General features: G+C 37.6%; 1 protein-coding gene across 6 annotated transcripts in view; it reads right to left on the bottom strand.

Annotated features, from left to right (window-relative positions):
- PDS5B (PDS5 cohesin associated factor B) overlaps positions 1–14,967 on the bottom strand; it is a 254,155-nt gene that overhangs the window by 59,056 nt on the left and 180,132 nt on the right. For all 6 annotated transcript variants that reach the window (XM_070409171.1, XM_070409166.1, XM_070409169.1 and 3 more), the window contains 2 exons: positions 10,354–10,477; positions 7,550–7,708 (listed from right to left, as the gene is read on the bottom strand). In XM_070409171.1, the coding sequence (XP_070265272.1) occupies positions 7,550–7,708; positions 10,354–10,477 (283 nt within the window). The remainder of the gene's footprint in view (positions 1–7,549; positions 7,709–10,353; positions 10,478–14,967) is intronic.

Genomic DNA, 14,967 nt, shown 5'->3' with positions numbered 1-14,967 from the left:
TCCCATTTTTACTCCCAGCTCATGTGTGTTAATTCTAAAGGCAGTCTAGGAAACAGAAACCAAACCCTCTGATAACAGGATCCAGAAGGCAAACTCGGCAAACATCATCCACTTTAAAATTTAGGGTGTTTAACAAGGGCTCTACTCTTTATTGGGCTCATAGTTGTAATTTTTTTTTTTCTTTCAGCTCGGTAACAGTGATGAAAATATTTATCAACCTCTTAGCCTTTCATCTTCAAAGTCAGCTATCATGTGTATAAGCTATCACGTGTATAAGAAAAAACATCAGAGCACTAAACTCAAATCTCTTTATTTCTCATCTCACAGTGGTTCTCAACTTCTGGCCCTTTAAATCCAGTTCCTCATGTTGTGACCCAACCATAAAATTATTTTCATTGCGACCTAACCAGTTTGGCTCAGTGGATGGGGCATCGGTCTGCGGACTGAAGGGTCCCAGGTTCGATTCCGGTCAAGGGCATGTGCCTTGGTTGTGGGCACATCCCCAGTGGGGGGTGTGCAGGAGGCAGCTGATCGATGTTTCTCTCTCAACGATGTTTCTAGCTCTCTATCCTTCTCCCTTCCTCTCTGTAAAAAATCAATAAAATATATTTTAAAATATTATTTTCATTGCTACTTCATAACTGTAATGTTGCTACTGTTATGAACCATAATGTAAATATCTGATATGCAGGATGGTCTTAGGCGACCCCTGTGAAAGGGTCATTCGACCGCCAAAGGGGTTGCGACCCACAGGTTGAGAATCACTGCTTTAGAAACTCTGCCCTGCCAAATCTCATTGCTTTGGTGTCTGTTGCCTTCAAACTGATTTTTAAAAATATTTTGTCCATTCTTTTTATTTGTTCCAGTGGGGATATAGGTTCAAGACATCCTAGTCAGTTCTGGTCAGATACAGAACTTTCACCTTTTTAAATTCATTTATTTGTTTTATTTTATGTTATATTTATACAAAGGAATACACAGGGTTAAGCAAAAGTAGGTTTACAGTTATAATACAGATAATACAATAATAATAACACAAAAATAAACTCTGTGTTCCACATACAACCATAATCCTACCTTTGCTCACCCCTGTATGTATATAACATTTGTATCACTTGTTTTATAATACAACAATGAACACCTATGAACTGTTAGTACCTGGTTTTATTACTCACCAAACCTTCCTGTATTTTTTCTGCCTTAGATAAGCACTGTGTTGAATTTTGGGTTTATTATTTCCCAACTAAAACAAAACATCACTTTACCAAATATATCTCTCTAAACAGCATACTTGTTTAGTTTTGCTAGTTCTTGAAGCTCATAAGCTATGTTATACTGTATATATTCTAGGTGACTTGCTTTTATTACACATTTGTTTCTTAGAATAGTCCTCGTTATTAAATCTAACTGTAGTTCATTCATTTGTTTTTCTGTGTTATATCACGCAAAATAACTCTATTCTCTTAGTGGACATTTGGAATATTTCCATTTCTTTCCTATAAATGTTCTTATAGAGGCATCCTGATACTATTGGCAAGAATTTCTCTAGGTTATATTCATACGAGTGAAACTGATGAATCGCAGTGTGTACATGCATTTAATTTTATTATCAAAATATTTTTCAAAATGGTTAAAATTTATTTTCCTCCTATAGGCAGTATATAACACCAATTCTTGTCATACCTCTTAATTTCTCCCATCTGATTGATGGAGTGTCTCATTATAGTTTTAATTTGCATTTTCCTGGTTATTAAGCCTATATAATAAAAGGCTAATATGCAAATTGCCCCCTAGGGAGTTCGACTGGGAGTTTGCTTGCTCGCAATGACGTACGCTGACCTCCAGGGGGCTGCATGGAACATGGTGGGCGACCAGCGGTGATGGCGCATAGGTGGTAAGGGAAGGGAGAGGTGGGGAGGTGGGGAACCTGATTGGCCCTGGTCACCGGCCAGGCCTAAGGCCCTTAACTGTGCATGAATTTAGTGCACTGGGCCTCTAGTTAAGTTTTTATGTCTAGTCACCAATTTCATGTTGCCTCCTTTCCAAAATCATTTTGATGTCTTTTTTTCAGAGGTAATCTTTACGCGTATTAATACTTTTCTCAGGTACATGTTGCAATACCTTCATAAAATCTCATTTAAGGTGTGTCTTTTACTCCCTTTATGGTGTTCTTTGAACAAAAGTTATCAATTAAAATGTAGCTAAATTGGCCATTCTTTTTGTAGTTAATGTTTTTTACATCTTTTTAAAAAAATCCTTTCCTATTTCAATGTCATAAAAACAGTCCCCTGTATGTTGTTTTAAAACTTTTAAGGTTTTTAACATAGCCTAAAAATTCAATCTATCTGGAATTGATTGCTTTCTCTGTATGCTGTGATTTAAGGATTCCATTTCTTTTTACTTCCCATAGGATAACACAATTTATTGAAAAATCTCTCCTTTCAGTCATCTGCAATGCTACTACTCATATCAGATATTGCTTCTATTAAAATATTTTAAAAAAATGTTTTTATTGATTTCAGAGAAAATACAGGAGACAGAGAATCATTGATTGGCTGCTTCCTGGCATGCCAGCTACTGGGGATTGAGCCCTAAACCCAGGCATGTGCCCTGACTAGGAATTAAACTATAACCTCCTGGTTCATGGGTCAATGTTCAACCACTGAGCACACCTACCAGACCCCTCTATTCTTTTTCATTGCTTTGTCAGTCTGCTTATCCACAAGATGTCTTTTACGAAAGTTTTACAATTTTCTCTGTAAAGAAAATTTTACAAGTTCTCTTGTACAACTTTGTTAGGTACTTTGGTTAAAATGAGGTTTTATGTTTACGGTTAATTTGGGCAATTATTTTGTACCTTTGATTTTATATCCATCTTTCTTGCTAAACTCTTTTTAATCATATTTATGAAAGATGTCAGTTTTAAATATTTTCTAATCCTTTAATATTTTATTTCTATATATTCCTTATATTTGTACATGTACATTTTTTCATTTCATCTTAATCTTTTTTTCCCAAGTTTTCTGCTGTGATGATGTACATTTTAATCTTTTTTTCCAAAATCATTTTTGTTTTGGTTTATTTAGATATTATTCTGCTAGTTGCATAAATGTCCATAGATTTTATTTCTTATTGTGGTACAAAATTTTTTGGATACTACATGAATTTCTTGTTTATTACATCAGTATCCAATCTAAATCCATATTCTGTTTAATGCTTTTCATATTGACTGATATATTTTTCCTTCCTATTATTTTTAGATTTTGTCTCTCATTAGTTTAGTTGCATCTGTTGGTTTTTATTTTATTACTAGGGGCCCGGTGCACAAAATTCGTGCAGGGGGGTGTGTCCCTCAGCCGTGCCTGCACCCTCTCCAATCTGGGACCCCTTGGGGGATGTCTGACTGACTGTTTAGGCCCAATCCTGGTGGGTTCAGGCCTAAACCGGCAGTCAGACATCTCTCTCACAATCTGGGACTGCTGGCTCCTAACCGCTCGCCTACCTGCCTGCCTGATTACCCCTAATGGCTTCTGCTTGCCAGCCTGATCGCCACCTAACCACTCCCCTGCTGGCCTGGTCACACCCAACTGCCCTTCCCTGCCAGCCTGGTCGCCCCCAACTGCCCTCCCCTGCCAGCCTCATTGCCCACAACTGCCCTCCCCTGCTGGCCATCTTGTGATGATGTCGTGTGAGGATGTGACATCACCTAGGCTTTTATTATATAGGATTTTTGAACCCATCTGCCAGTCTATTGGTATTATCAGGATAACCTTTCAGTTTATTTTTTCTATTTGTAATAATTTATGAAGACTGAATTTTTTTCTTGTGAATTAAATATTTTAGTGGAGTATATCTCTGAGTAACTCAAAATGGCGACAGAAAATTTACAAAATTGTTTTTTTGAAATGTAGTCTTGCAGTTGAGAAATCTAAAGTTAATCTGATTCTCTTTTTTTTTTTTGGTAGGTTGCCTCATGGGGACTTTTTGACATCCTTAGTTCAGAAATTTTAGCAGAATATGTCTACTGTGATTCCACTTTCATTTTTTCCACTTTATACTTTGAAGGTACTTCTCAACCAAAGAACTGCTTTTTAAGCTTTATCTAAATTTTCAGCTCTATGAGTTTGGGGTATTTGCCTGCTGGATTTTAGAGATACCTGTCCTGTTGCCAGAGGGTTATCTGAGCTGGTATTTGGTTTCTATTTCATAGGCTGCTTCTAGAAACCACACATTATCAGCTGTGGGTAAAATAGGATCTCAACGCTTCCAAGATTGGGATCGGCATTTTTGTCACCTTAATTTAATTTCCAGGCTGCCACTGTAAATTCAATTCTCAGTACCTATAGTTTATCTTTTGTCCTGAAAACAACAATAAAACAACTCCTTTGGCAGGTGTTTCCTTTATGTGTTTATATGAATATGTAAGCCATAGTCTACCTGTGTTAATTTTTAACATATGGTCTCTCTTACATGTGAAATCTAAAAAAAACAGAAACAAAACATAACCCCAATAACAATAACAAAAAAACCCAACTTAGATACAGAGGACAGATTGGTAGTTGCAAGAGCAGGGGGTGAGGGACAGGTGAATCGGATCAAAAGGTACAACCTTCCAGTTATAATATAAATAAGTCACTGAACATATTTTTATATGTACCCATTTTATATTTTTATATTTACATTTGCATGTTACATATTTTATATTTACATATTTCATATTTTTATTTATTTATATTATATGTTATTATATTTGTATTATATATTTGAAAACTGCTAACAGAATAGATATAATAAGTTCTCACCACAGAAAAATAGTTACTGTGCTGATCATTTCACAATACATACAAATACTGAATCATTATGTTGACAACGAAAACTAATATAATGATGTATATATCAATTTTTAAAAATTAAAGAACTTGAAGAAGTGAAAAGACAATCTACAGAATGAGAGAAAATATTTGCAAATCATATATCTGATAAGAGACTTGTATCTAGAATATATAAAGACCTATTACAACTCAACAAAAAGATAAATTAAAGCAATAAGAGGTCAAAAGATATGAATAGTCATTCCTCCAAAAAAGATACAGAAATAGGTACAAAGCACATTAGATGCCCAATTTCATTAGTCATTAGAAAATGCAAATCAAAACCACAATTAGATACCACTTCATATTCAGCAGGATGGCTATAATCAAACTAACAAAACAAAAAAAAACCAAGTTGGTAAGGATGTTAAGAAATTAAAACTTTTGTACACTGCTGGTGGGAAGGTAAAATGGTGTAGCCATTGTGAAAATAGTTTAGCAGTTCCTCAAAAGTTAAAACATAAAATTACCATATAATCCAGCAAATCTACTCTTAGATATGTACTCCAAAGAACTAAAATTAGATATGCAAACAAATACTCAGACACAAAATTCATAGCAGCACTATTCACAATAGTGAATTATAAATTCAAAAGGTGGAAACAATCCAAATGTCCAACAATGAAGGAATGCATAAACAAATTGTGGTAAACCCATACAAAAGAATATTATTCATACATAAAATGAAATGAAGCACTGATACATGCTACAATGAAGATGAACCTCAAAAACATTAAAAATTAGACACAAGGTCACATATTGTATGATTTTCTTTATAGGAAATATTCAGAACAGGTAAATCCATTTGGACAAAAAGAAGATTGGTGGTTGCCAGAGGCAGGAGGAAATATTTAGGGAGTGACTACTTAATGAAAATGGAACTAGATAAACATGGTGATTGTACAACACAGTGAATGTACTGTACTAAATGCTACTTGAATTGTATACTTTAAAATAGCTAATTTATGTCATATGAATTTCAGGTATTTTTTTTAAAGCAGCAGGGAAGAAAGTCATCAATAAATGGTGCTGAGTCAGATGGAAATAAAAATGAATCTGGACATCTATCTCAAACCATATACAAAAATCAATTCCAAGTGTACTAGAGTTAAATGTGAAAATTAAAACAATAAAGTTTCTTAGAGCAACTGTCCAATAGAACTCTCTGAGATGGTGGAGATGTTCTGTGCTGTCTAATACTATTCGTATGTGGCTACTGAGCACTTGAGATGTGTGAATATATTTATAATTATAGTTAGTTTATTTAAACAAAATTTAAATAGCTATATGTGAATAGTGGCTAGCATATAGGCTGGGGCAAAAGTAGGTCTACAGTTGTTTGCATGGAAAATAATATAATAATTAATAAATAATAATATAAACTCTGTTTCACATACTCAAAACTGTAAACCTACTTTTGTCCTACCCTAAATATCTGTTTTTTCCTGAACATAACACCCATGATAAAGTTTAATTTATATATCAGGCACTGTAAGATATCAACAATCTGTACTAATAAAAGGGTAGTATGCTAATTAGACCAGGCATATTCCGGAACATCCTTCCAGACAAAGCCGCAGTGGCTGCCTGAGGCTCAGGCAAGTCGTGGATGGTGGTTGACCTGCCCAGGGCCGGCCTGAGGCTCAGGAAAGCCAGAGATGGTGGCTGCCCAGCCACCCAGGGCCAGCCTGCTGCTCCCCAGTGGCCTGAGGCTCAGTTAGGGGGCGATCAGGCTGGCAGGGGAGCAGTTAGGGTGAGATCAGGCCAGCAGGGGGAGCCGTTAGGGCATCAGGCTGGCAGGCAGAGGCAGTTAGGGGCGATCAGGCAGGCAGATAGGCAAGTGGTTAGGAACCAGCGGTCCCGGATTGCAGAGGGTGTAGGCCGGGCTGAGGGACACCCCTCTGTGCACGAATTTCATGCACCGGGCCTCTCGTAACTAATAAAAAACAATTGTAACAATATACTGTGACAGAAGTTATGTGAATGTGGTTACTTTCTCAATCTCCCAAAATATCTTATTGTTCTGTATGTACCACATGGAGACGCTGGACAAAGGGATGATTCACATCCCGGGCAAGACAGAGGACAGCAAGATATTTCAACAGGCTACTCAGAAAGGTGCAAGATTTGAAACTTACAAATTGGTTATTTCTGGAATTTTCTATTTAATATTTTCAGAATGCAACTGAGTGTGGGTAACTGAAATGGCAAAAAACGCAATTGCAGATGATGGGAGACAACTGTACTCACAAATGGAAGACAGACAAGATCATTCTTTCTTTCCCAATGTTTCCTCTCAGAGCTCTCTTAATTAATTCTCTATTGTATATAGGGAAAGGAACAACTACTGTCATGATAACCATACTGTGAACGAGCTTGTCAGTCTTCACATTTTAAAAAAGAGATGTCATAAAAAATTAAATCCTTGTAAAGTTGAAAACAGAATCAGGTGATATTTTGTAGTTATCAAGGAATGTATTTCAGATTACATGACTTGGCTCAACTAAAGAGATGTTTCAATGTTGTTTTACTTATAATTGAGAGATAGCATAAGATAAGAAAACCTAAAATAAGGCAGCCAAGTGGAAGTGTTATGTCATTTCACTTCTCTTTGCTATATAAAATTTTAGAAGATAACATTATGAAGAACACGAGTCTAAAGGATATAAATAACTTACCCGATCATTCATGAGAAGATCTTTCACAATGAAAGTAGCTACCAAAGACTTCAAAGGGGCAGCAAATTGATCAGGTGCAAGGAGAGCAATGTGACCAATAGTAACCAATGGGGTTATAAGATGTTCCAGATTGCTTGGATCTAGGCTCTTATGCAGAGGCTGAAAATGAGGAAAGGAATATATCCAACTTTATAAATCCTATATAATAAAAGCTTAATACGCTAAGTGTCTGGTCATCCATTCAACCAATCAAAGTGTAATATGCTAAGGCTGCTCAACCTCAACTGCTCACTATGTTATTTATGTCTAGAAAGCATCATGTTTAAATATTTTTGGTTTTGCTCACGTCATATTTAGAGGTAGGTAAAGAAACATTTCAGCACAAAAAAATCATATATTTAATGACCACATATATGAATATGTTAGAGATAGCTGGGCTCACCAATATCCTCTTCTTTTCTACTTTCTGACTATAGGTGCAGCCTCATATAGTTAGATGAGGATATGTGAATAAGTCTGGTTAACAGAATGGGAGTAAAAGTGAGGTATGTCATGCCTACACTGAGGCAGGTATGATCAATGTGTCTTCTCCACATTCTCCCTCCTTACTCACTGGCTGGCTGAACAGCAAGGATTCAGTGGGACTTAAAGGAAAGCCATTAATCAAAAAGAGTTAGTGTGCCTAAGCCACTGGTCAGAATGCAATCCAAACAGCCTAATGGTCTTTTTCAGGAGCAAGAAAAAGCTTTTATTATGTATAGTCACATGCATTTCTTGTGGATTTTCATAGCATCAAATACTGAATTTCTAACTAATAAAATTATTTTATTTTTCTGACAGGAAAACCAACCAATAATATGCATTTTGTAGTGAAAAAGGATGAGGCTCCTCATATATAGAATGATATATAAAATGTATTGCTAAATTTTAAAAATCAAATATTCATAAGAGTGACTATAGTATGCTATCACTGGTATAGAGTAGGAGACAAAATGTGTGTGTCTGTATTTATATTATTTGTATATGAATAAAACCTCTCCAAAAAAGTACATTAGAAACTGATAACATCAGTTGCCTCTGAGAAAGGGAACTAGGTGGCTGGGGATACAGGAGTGGGGTGCAGCACAAAACTTTTTACTATTTGGATATTTGTTTTATATCTTTTGATGTGAAAAAAGTGAATATACTAGCTATTAGAAATTTTCATAACAGGTTTTTTTTTTTTGTTAATCATCACCTGCGGATATTTTTTTCTATTGATTTTTGGGGAGAGTAAAAGAGAGAGGGAAAGAGAGAGAAACATCGATGTGAGAGAAACACATTGGTTGCCTCCTGCAAGCGCTCTTACCGGGGCCTGGGCAGGGGAGGAGCCTGCAACCAAGGTACATTCCCTTGACTGGAATCGAACCTGGGAACCTTTGGTCCTCAGGCCAACGCTCTATCCACTGAGCCAAACTGGATATGGCCATAACAGATTTTAATGAAGAATTGATGCTCTATCCTCCCATACCAAGAAATCTTAAGTTTGAAAAAACAATACAGAACTGTTCTTTCCCAATATATCAGGGCAATATAAAGCTTCATTTAATCAAATGTATATTTAGCTCTGGCCCCTTTTGCTCAGTGGTTAGAGCAGTCGTGGGCAAACTACGGCCCGCGGGCCGGATCCGGCCCATTTGAAATGAATAAAACTAAAAAAAAAAAGACCGTACCCTTTTATGTAATGATGTTTACTTTGAATTTATATTAGTTCACACAAACACTCCATCCATGCTTTTGTTCCGGCCCTCCGGTCCAGTTTAAGAACCCATTGTGGCCCTCGAGTCAAAAAGTTTGCCCACCCCTGGGTTAGAGTGTCGGCCCTTGGCCCAAAAGGTCACAGGTTCAACTTCCAGTCAAGAGCAGATACCTAGGTTGCAGGTTCCATCCCTAACCCAGTCGGGGTATGTGATGTCCATCTTGCTTTCGCCCTCCTCCCTCCCTTCTACTCTCTCTAAAAATCAATGGAAAAAATATCCTCGGGTGAGGATTTTTAAAAATAGTATATTAACATGAATGTACTTTTTGCTATTCTTGATGACTTCCCTCAATACTTCCACTGCACATAAATTCCAGCTTGCTGTTTATATTATAGACAAAAATCTGATAGTGTAAATTAGTTTCAATTAGTTTATTATAGTAGTGTGAACATTTTCCACAATAAAATGATAAAATCATTTCTGAAAAAGCAAAATTAATGGCCAGAGCCTGTATTATTAGTAACCTCATAAAGGTCACATATTTCTATGAAACCTTTTTTCAGAAAGCCAGCCAACCTTATATGTGACAGTAAGAGGATTACATTATTAATAAAGGTTTCCTAATACTACATGTATTGGTATAAATACAATGTATAAGGTATAAATATAATATACAATGTATAAATATAAATAAATGTCAAAAATATTATACAATTGTTTGATATCTAAATTTTAGTTGGCACAAAGCATTCATTAATAGTAATTATACTGATGCAATTCTAAACATACAGCAGGTACTCGAATAATGTCATTTTCTTGAGATGCCACAGGAACTTAACTCTTGTTTATATCAATCAGCCAATGGTAAAATTGTTTTTTGTTTTTTTTTTGTTTTTGTTATACACCATTTCACTTAACTTAGCATAACCCATCAATAAAGTTGAAGACTTACTGTATACTATAAAATGATGTATCTCCAAATGCGAACATTCTGTATTCTATAAAATCATTAGTATTTGTTTTTTTAACTATAACATATGAAATAAAAATTCTTTTTCTCTTTACCTCAAATATCTGTGCAAACTGGGTCTCTTTACTAGAAAATATTGCATGGATACAATGAATAGCATATTTGGCTTGACGGGGAGGTCCTTTTTTAGATTTGTGATGTAAAACAGGAAGCAAAGCTCTAAAAAAAAAAAAGATGTAAATCAGAAAAATCGGCATGACTTCCACTAGGCACTTTAATGTTTACATTTTTAAAATAACATTTTGTAAGAACAAAAAAGTCACATCACTTTCAATCATCTATACTTTTGCTTTATTAATATCTATATTAAAAATACAACCCAAATACAAATATTTTCCTTTTTACTTAACAATTACAAATACAAATAAGAATGATGTTTAATGTGAGTCCTACTAGTCTTTTCTCTTTTATCCTCACTGCTATCATTCCAGCTAAACTGCCACCTTACATATAAGACTACTGTAAAGGGACCTAATTGTTGGACCTAATTGTTCCTTCTTTCGGAAGTTTCCCTTTCTCTCCAGTTCATCTTTCAATTGGTCCCAGAACAATCTATATAAAGGGAAGTTTGATTATTTAACCAAAACAAATTGAGTGCTTACTATGTGCCAGGCAGTATTAAAAGTCCAAAATCCTTGCCTTCATGGTACCAGCATATTGGGAACAACACAAATGATAATACATAAATTAGCAAAATATGTGTCATGTCAAATTGTGATAACTGCTGTAGAGGAAAATAAACAGAGGATAGAAATATGTAAGAGTGTTAACATTTCAAATAGGGTGATTACAGAAGACCTTTCTGATAAAGTTAATTGAGCAGAGTTCTGAGGGAGTTAGGGAGTGAATCATATAGCTACCTAGAAAAACATTCATGTATCATATCATTACACTACACAAAAACTTAATATAGATACTGACTAAGTCAGAACTTCTTAGCTCAACCATTTTTCAAATAATCAGAGTGAGATAAACTTCTGAATCCTCCTCCTTGCCTAATACCAACCCAATTCTCCAGTACTAAGAAATCAGAGATACAATAATGCATCACAATCATAATAAAGTCTCAGAAAAGATATCAACAGCAAAATATGCTAAAAAGACACATGACAAATTGATGGGAAATTGTGCATTTCATATTAGAGAGAAGGGATTAAAATCCTTAACATGTAAAGTCCTTCCACAAATAGAGAATGAAAAGACCAAAAATATCATGGAAAAATGGTTGGATATAAAGAGTAGAAAGCTCTTCAAAAAAAGGTAGACAAACTGCCCCATGATGTGTGAAAGGATGTTTACCTTCACTTATTTTAAAAAAATACAAATTGAATTATTCTGAGAGGACTTCTGCTTTAGATTATGACAGTATATCTGAGACTGTATTTACTCTATCTTAAACAAGTAGAAAACAAGATACAATATGTTAAAGGTTTCAGACACTGGGCCCTAAAAGATGAGAAACTAGAAGAGCCCTAAATCTGCTCCCACATACTGCACAGAGGTAGTTTCCAGACTGTAGTGCAAACAGAAGTTACCAGAATAGAGTCTATCGGTCACATGGCCTTGAGGGAAACAGAGACAGGAGGTTAACGGAGGCCAAGGGAGCTATACTTTCTGTGGCAGAATACCACAGAGCAGGGAGCTACAAAAGAGTGAAAGAGAGCTTGAGTTCTGGGCATCCCAAGAGGGATAGCCCCAAGTCTCTGGCTAAATAATGAGCAATGCCATGCATGAGTACCAGAAAAAGAACATTGAAAAGCTGTAGGCCAAAAAAAGCCCTTACACACAGGGCTGGTAATATTTCATGTTTCCACCAGCCAACCTTGTCATTTATAACCAGGAGAAAATTAATCAATACAAACAGGTCTAGAAATGGCACAGGTGATGGAATTAGCAAAGACATCAACCCAGCCATTATAAATATGCTCCATATGCTCAAGAAAGTAAGAAGAAAATATAAACACAATGAGCACAGAAGTGAAATACATAAAAAGACCCAAATGTAATATATGGGGTGAGCAAAAGCAGGTTTACAATTGTTTGTATGGAAAAATATATAATACAAAAATAGAAATCCAAGATGGTGGCCGACAGGACGGCAGTGAGGAAGAGTGTGAGTGAGAGAGCATGGACATATGAGGCATGTGTGTATGTGTGAGTGAGGGACAGTTATTCCGCAGGACTGTTGGGGACTGGCGGACCAGGCTCCCCTAACCGGGCAGCCTCTAGTACCGCTGAAATCTCTCCCAGGGAGCCCAGCCTCACCTCTACGTGGGGAGACCTCGGACACCACCTGGGTCCCTACAGCCACACTGGCCAGGGACCAGCTGCCTCATCTGAGAACCCACAAATACCGAGACTTCAGCCTTCTCAGCTGTGGGAGCCTAAAAAGTTTGTCGAGGGGGAGACAAAAATGGCAGCCGAATAGGCAGACAGGTCCAGCGCCTTCTCATGGAGCAGATAGAAGAAACAGCTGAATTGAATAACATCCACCCGGAACTGGCGAATTAAACACAGCCAATGAGACAATCCGTGAATGGAAAGGTCAGAGGTCGCCTGAAGTGTGGTGGGATCGGGGTTCTGGGCTGGAGGGAGAAATACATGTAGCCGGGACTAGAGTATCGGTGGGAAACTGCACTGCACCAACTCTGCGTCCCTTGGGGACATGTGTAGCACTCGACTGTGGAAGGGGTCCACAGGGCTGCGAACAGCCTGGGATTCTAGATCTAAGCCCACAGCCGTGGGAGGCTGCACCAGAAAGGCAGGCTGAAGTTCTGCACTGGCCGTGCAGTGCTGGGTGATGAGAGACATGCAGCAGCGTGGTTGCTCTGTCTTTGTATTTTCCTTGCTTTTACTTGCTAAACCCAGTGCATAGGATTTTTCAATTACAAACACTCACCAAGGATGCGGAGCTGGGGAAGGTGGTTTTGTGGAGCTGGGGAGCAAAATATGGGGATGCGATCAGGAAGCCAGCTCTGGGATAGTCCGATCCCTCCAACCCTGAACAGACATTTTTCTCCCGAAGACCAGGCCCTTCCTAGCAGCATAGCCGCACCCAACCTTGAGCTGGCAGGGTAACAAAGATTCAAAATATCCCCAGGGAGTCCTTGGGGACTTGGTTGCGGGGAAATTTGGTCCCGGAAACTAATACAGAAACACCGCCACCTAGAGGCCGTGTCAGAAAGACGCTTGTGTAAATATGACTGAAAGCAGGCAGGAAAACAAAGCTGGCAGATTGATCCAGCCTGCCTGAAACCAAGGCTGTGGTGTCTGACATAGAGGAGCAATGGATCGCTGGGAACTAAACACAGTGCTGACTACCTAACAGGAAACCGAGACATGGCAGACAGAACAATAGAGGGGGGTCTTAAACCAGCCTCCAATGGACATTAAAACAGCTGAAGTGAACGAACTTCACTGCTTCACTTTTTTAAAAATAGATTTTTATTGATTTCAGACAGGAAGGGAGAGGAAGAGAGACAGAAAAATCAATGATGAGAGAAAATCAATGAATGGCTTCCTCTTGCATGCCCGCTACCAGTGATTGAGCCCGCAACCCAGGCATGTGCCTTGAACCAGAATCAAAACTAGGATCCTTCAGTCTGCAGGCCGACAGTCTATCCACTGACCCAAATGGGCTAGGGCAGTGGTCAGCAAACTCATTAGTCAACAGAGCCAAATATCAACAGTACAACAACTGAAATTTCTTTTGAGAGCCAGATTTTTTAAACTTAAACTATATAGGTAGGTACATTGTTATTAACTTAATTAGGGTACTCTTAAGGCTTAGGAAGAGCCACACTCAAGGGGCCAAAGAGCCGCATGCGGCTCGCAAGCCGCAGATTAGTGTTCTACATTCTATTTCTATTATCATTATTCTGCTCTATCTCATTTTTTCCTTTATGCCAACCCTTTTTTCACTTCCCCCTTTTCATCCTGTTTTGCTTCTCCTGTTCCTGCTTCAGTTTTTCTCTCTCCTTTCTTTTCACTCCTTGTTAAAAACTGATTTTCTTTATCTCCTTTACTGACACATTACTATCATAGTAGTCTCTGTTGGCTGACTCATATGTCTAATTTCCTCTCCCCTGCTCCAAGACCATGCACCCTTCTCGTTTCTATTTCTTCGCTAGTCAACGTTTTTTTCTAGTTGTTGTTTTTTATTTTTTTATTTTATGCTTTTGTTTTTCTCTCCTTGCATATTCTCTTCTTCTACTAATAGTTTAATTACTTTCATTCACCAAACGCAGGCCTATCTGCTCTCTATTCTCCTTTTCCAAAAATAGATGAATATATAGATAAAAGGGAAAAATATTTATATATATATATATATATATATATATAAACTTTTATACACACACACACACACACACATATATACACACACACACACACACACACACACTAGAGGCCCAGTGCACAGATTTGTGCACTGGTAGGTTCCCTCGGCCTGGCCTGTGGGGATCGGGCCAAAACTGGCTCTCTGACATCCCCCTAGGGGTCCCGGGTTGCAAAAGGGCAGTTCTTGGGTGACACACACTAGAATCGGGCTCCCTCCTCTCTGGTTCCGGGTGTGGCACCCGAGAACCGCAACTGCCAAGTCACCACAGCTCGACAGCTCCTGTTGAGCTTCTGCCCCCTGGTGGTCAATG

The sequence above is a fragment of the Myotis yumanensis genome, unplaced genomic scaffold (assembly GCF_028538775.1).
Source record: "Myotis yumanensis isolate MYYU_CA2020_CCGP unplaced genomic scaffold, mMyoYum1.0.hap1 SCAF_3, whole genome shotgun sequence".
Classification (NCBI taxonomy): Eukaryota; Metazoa; Chordata; class Mammalia; order Chiroptera; family Vespertilionidae; genus Myotis; species Myotis yumanensis.
This window is presented reverse-complemented; position numbering and strand designations above follow the sequence as displayed.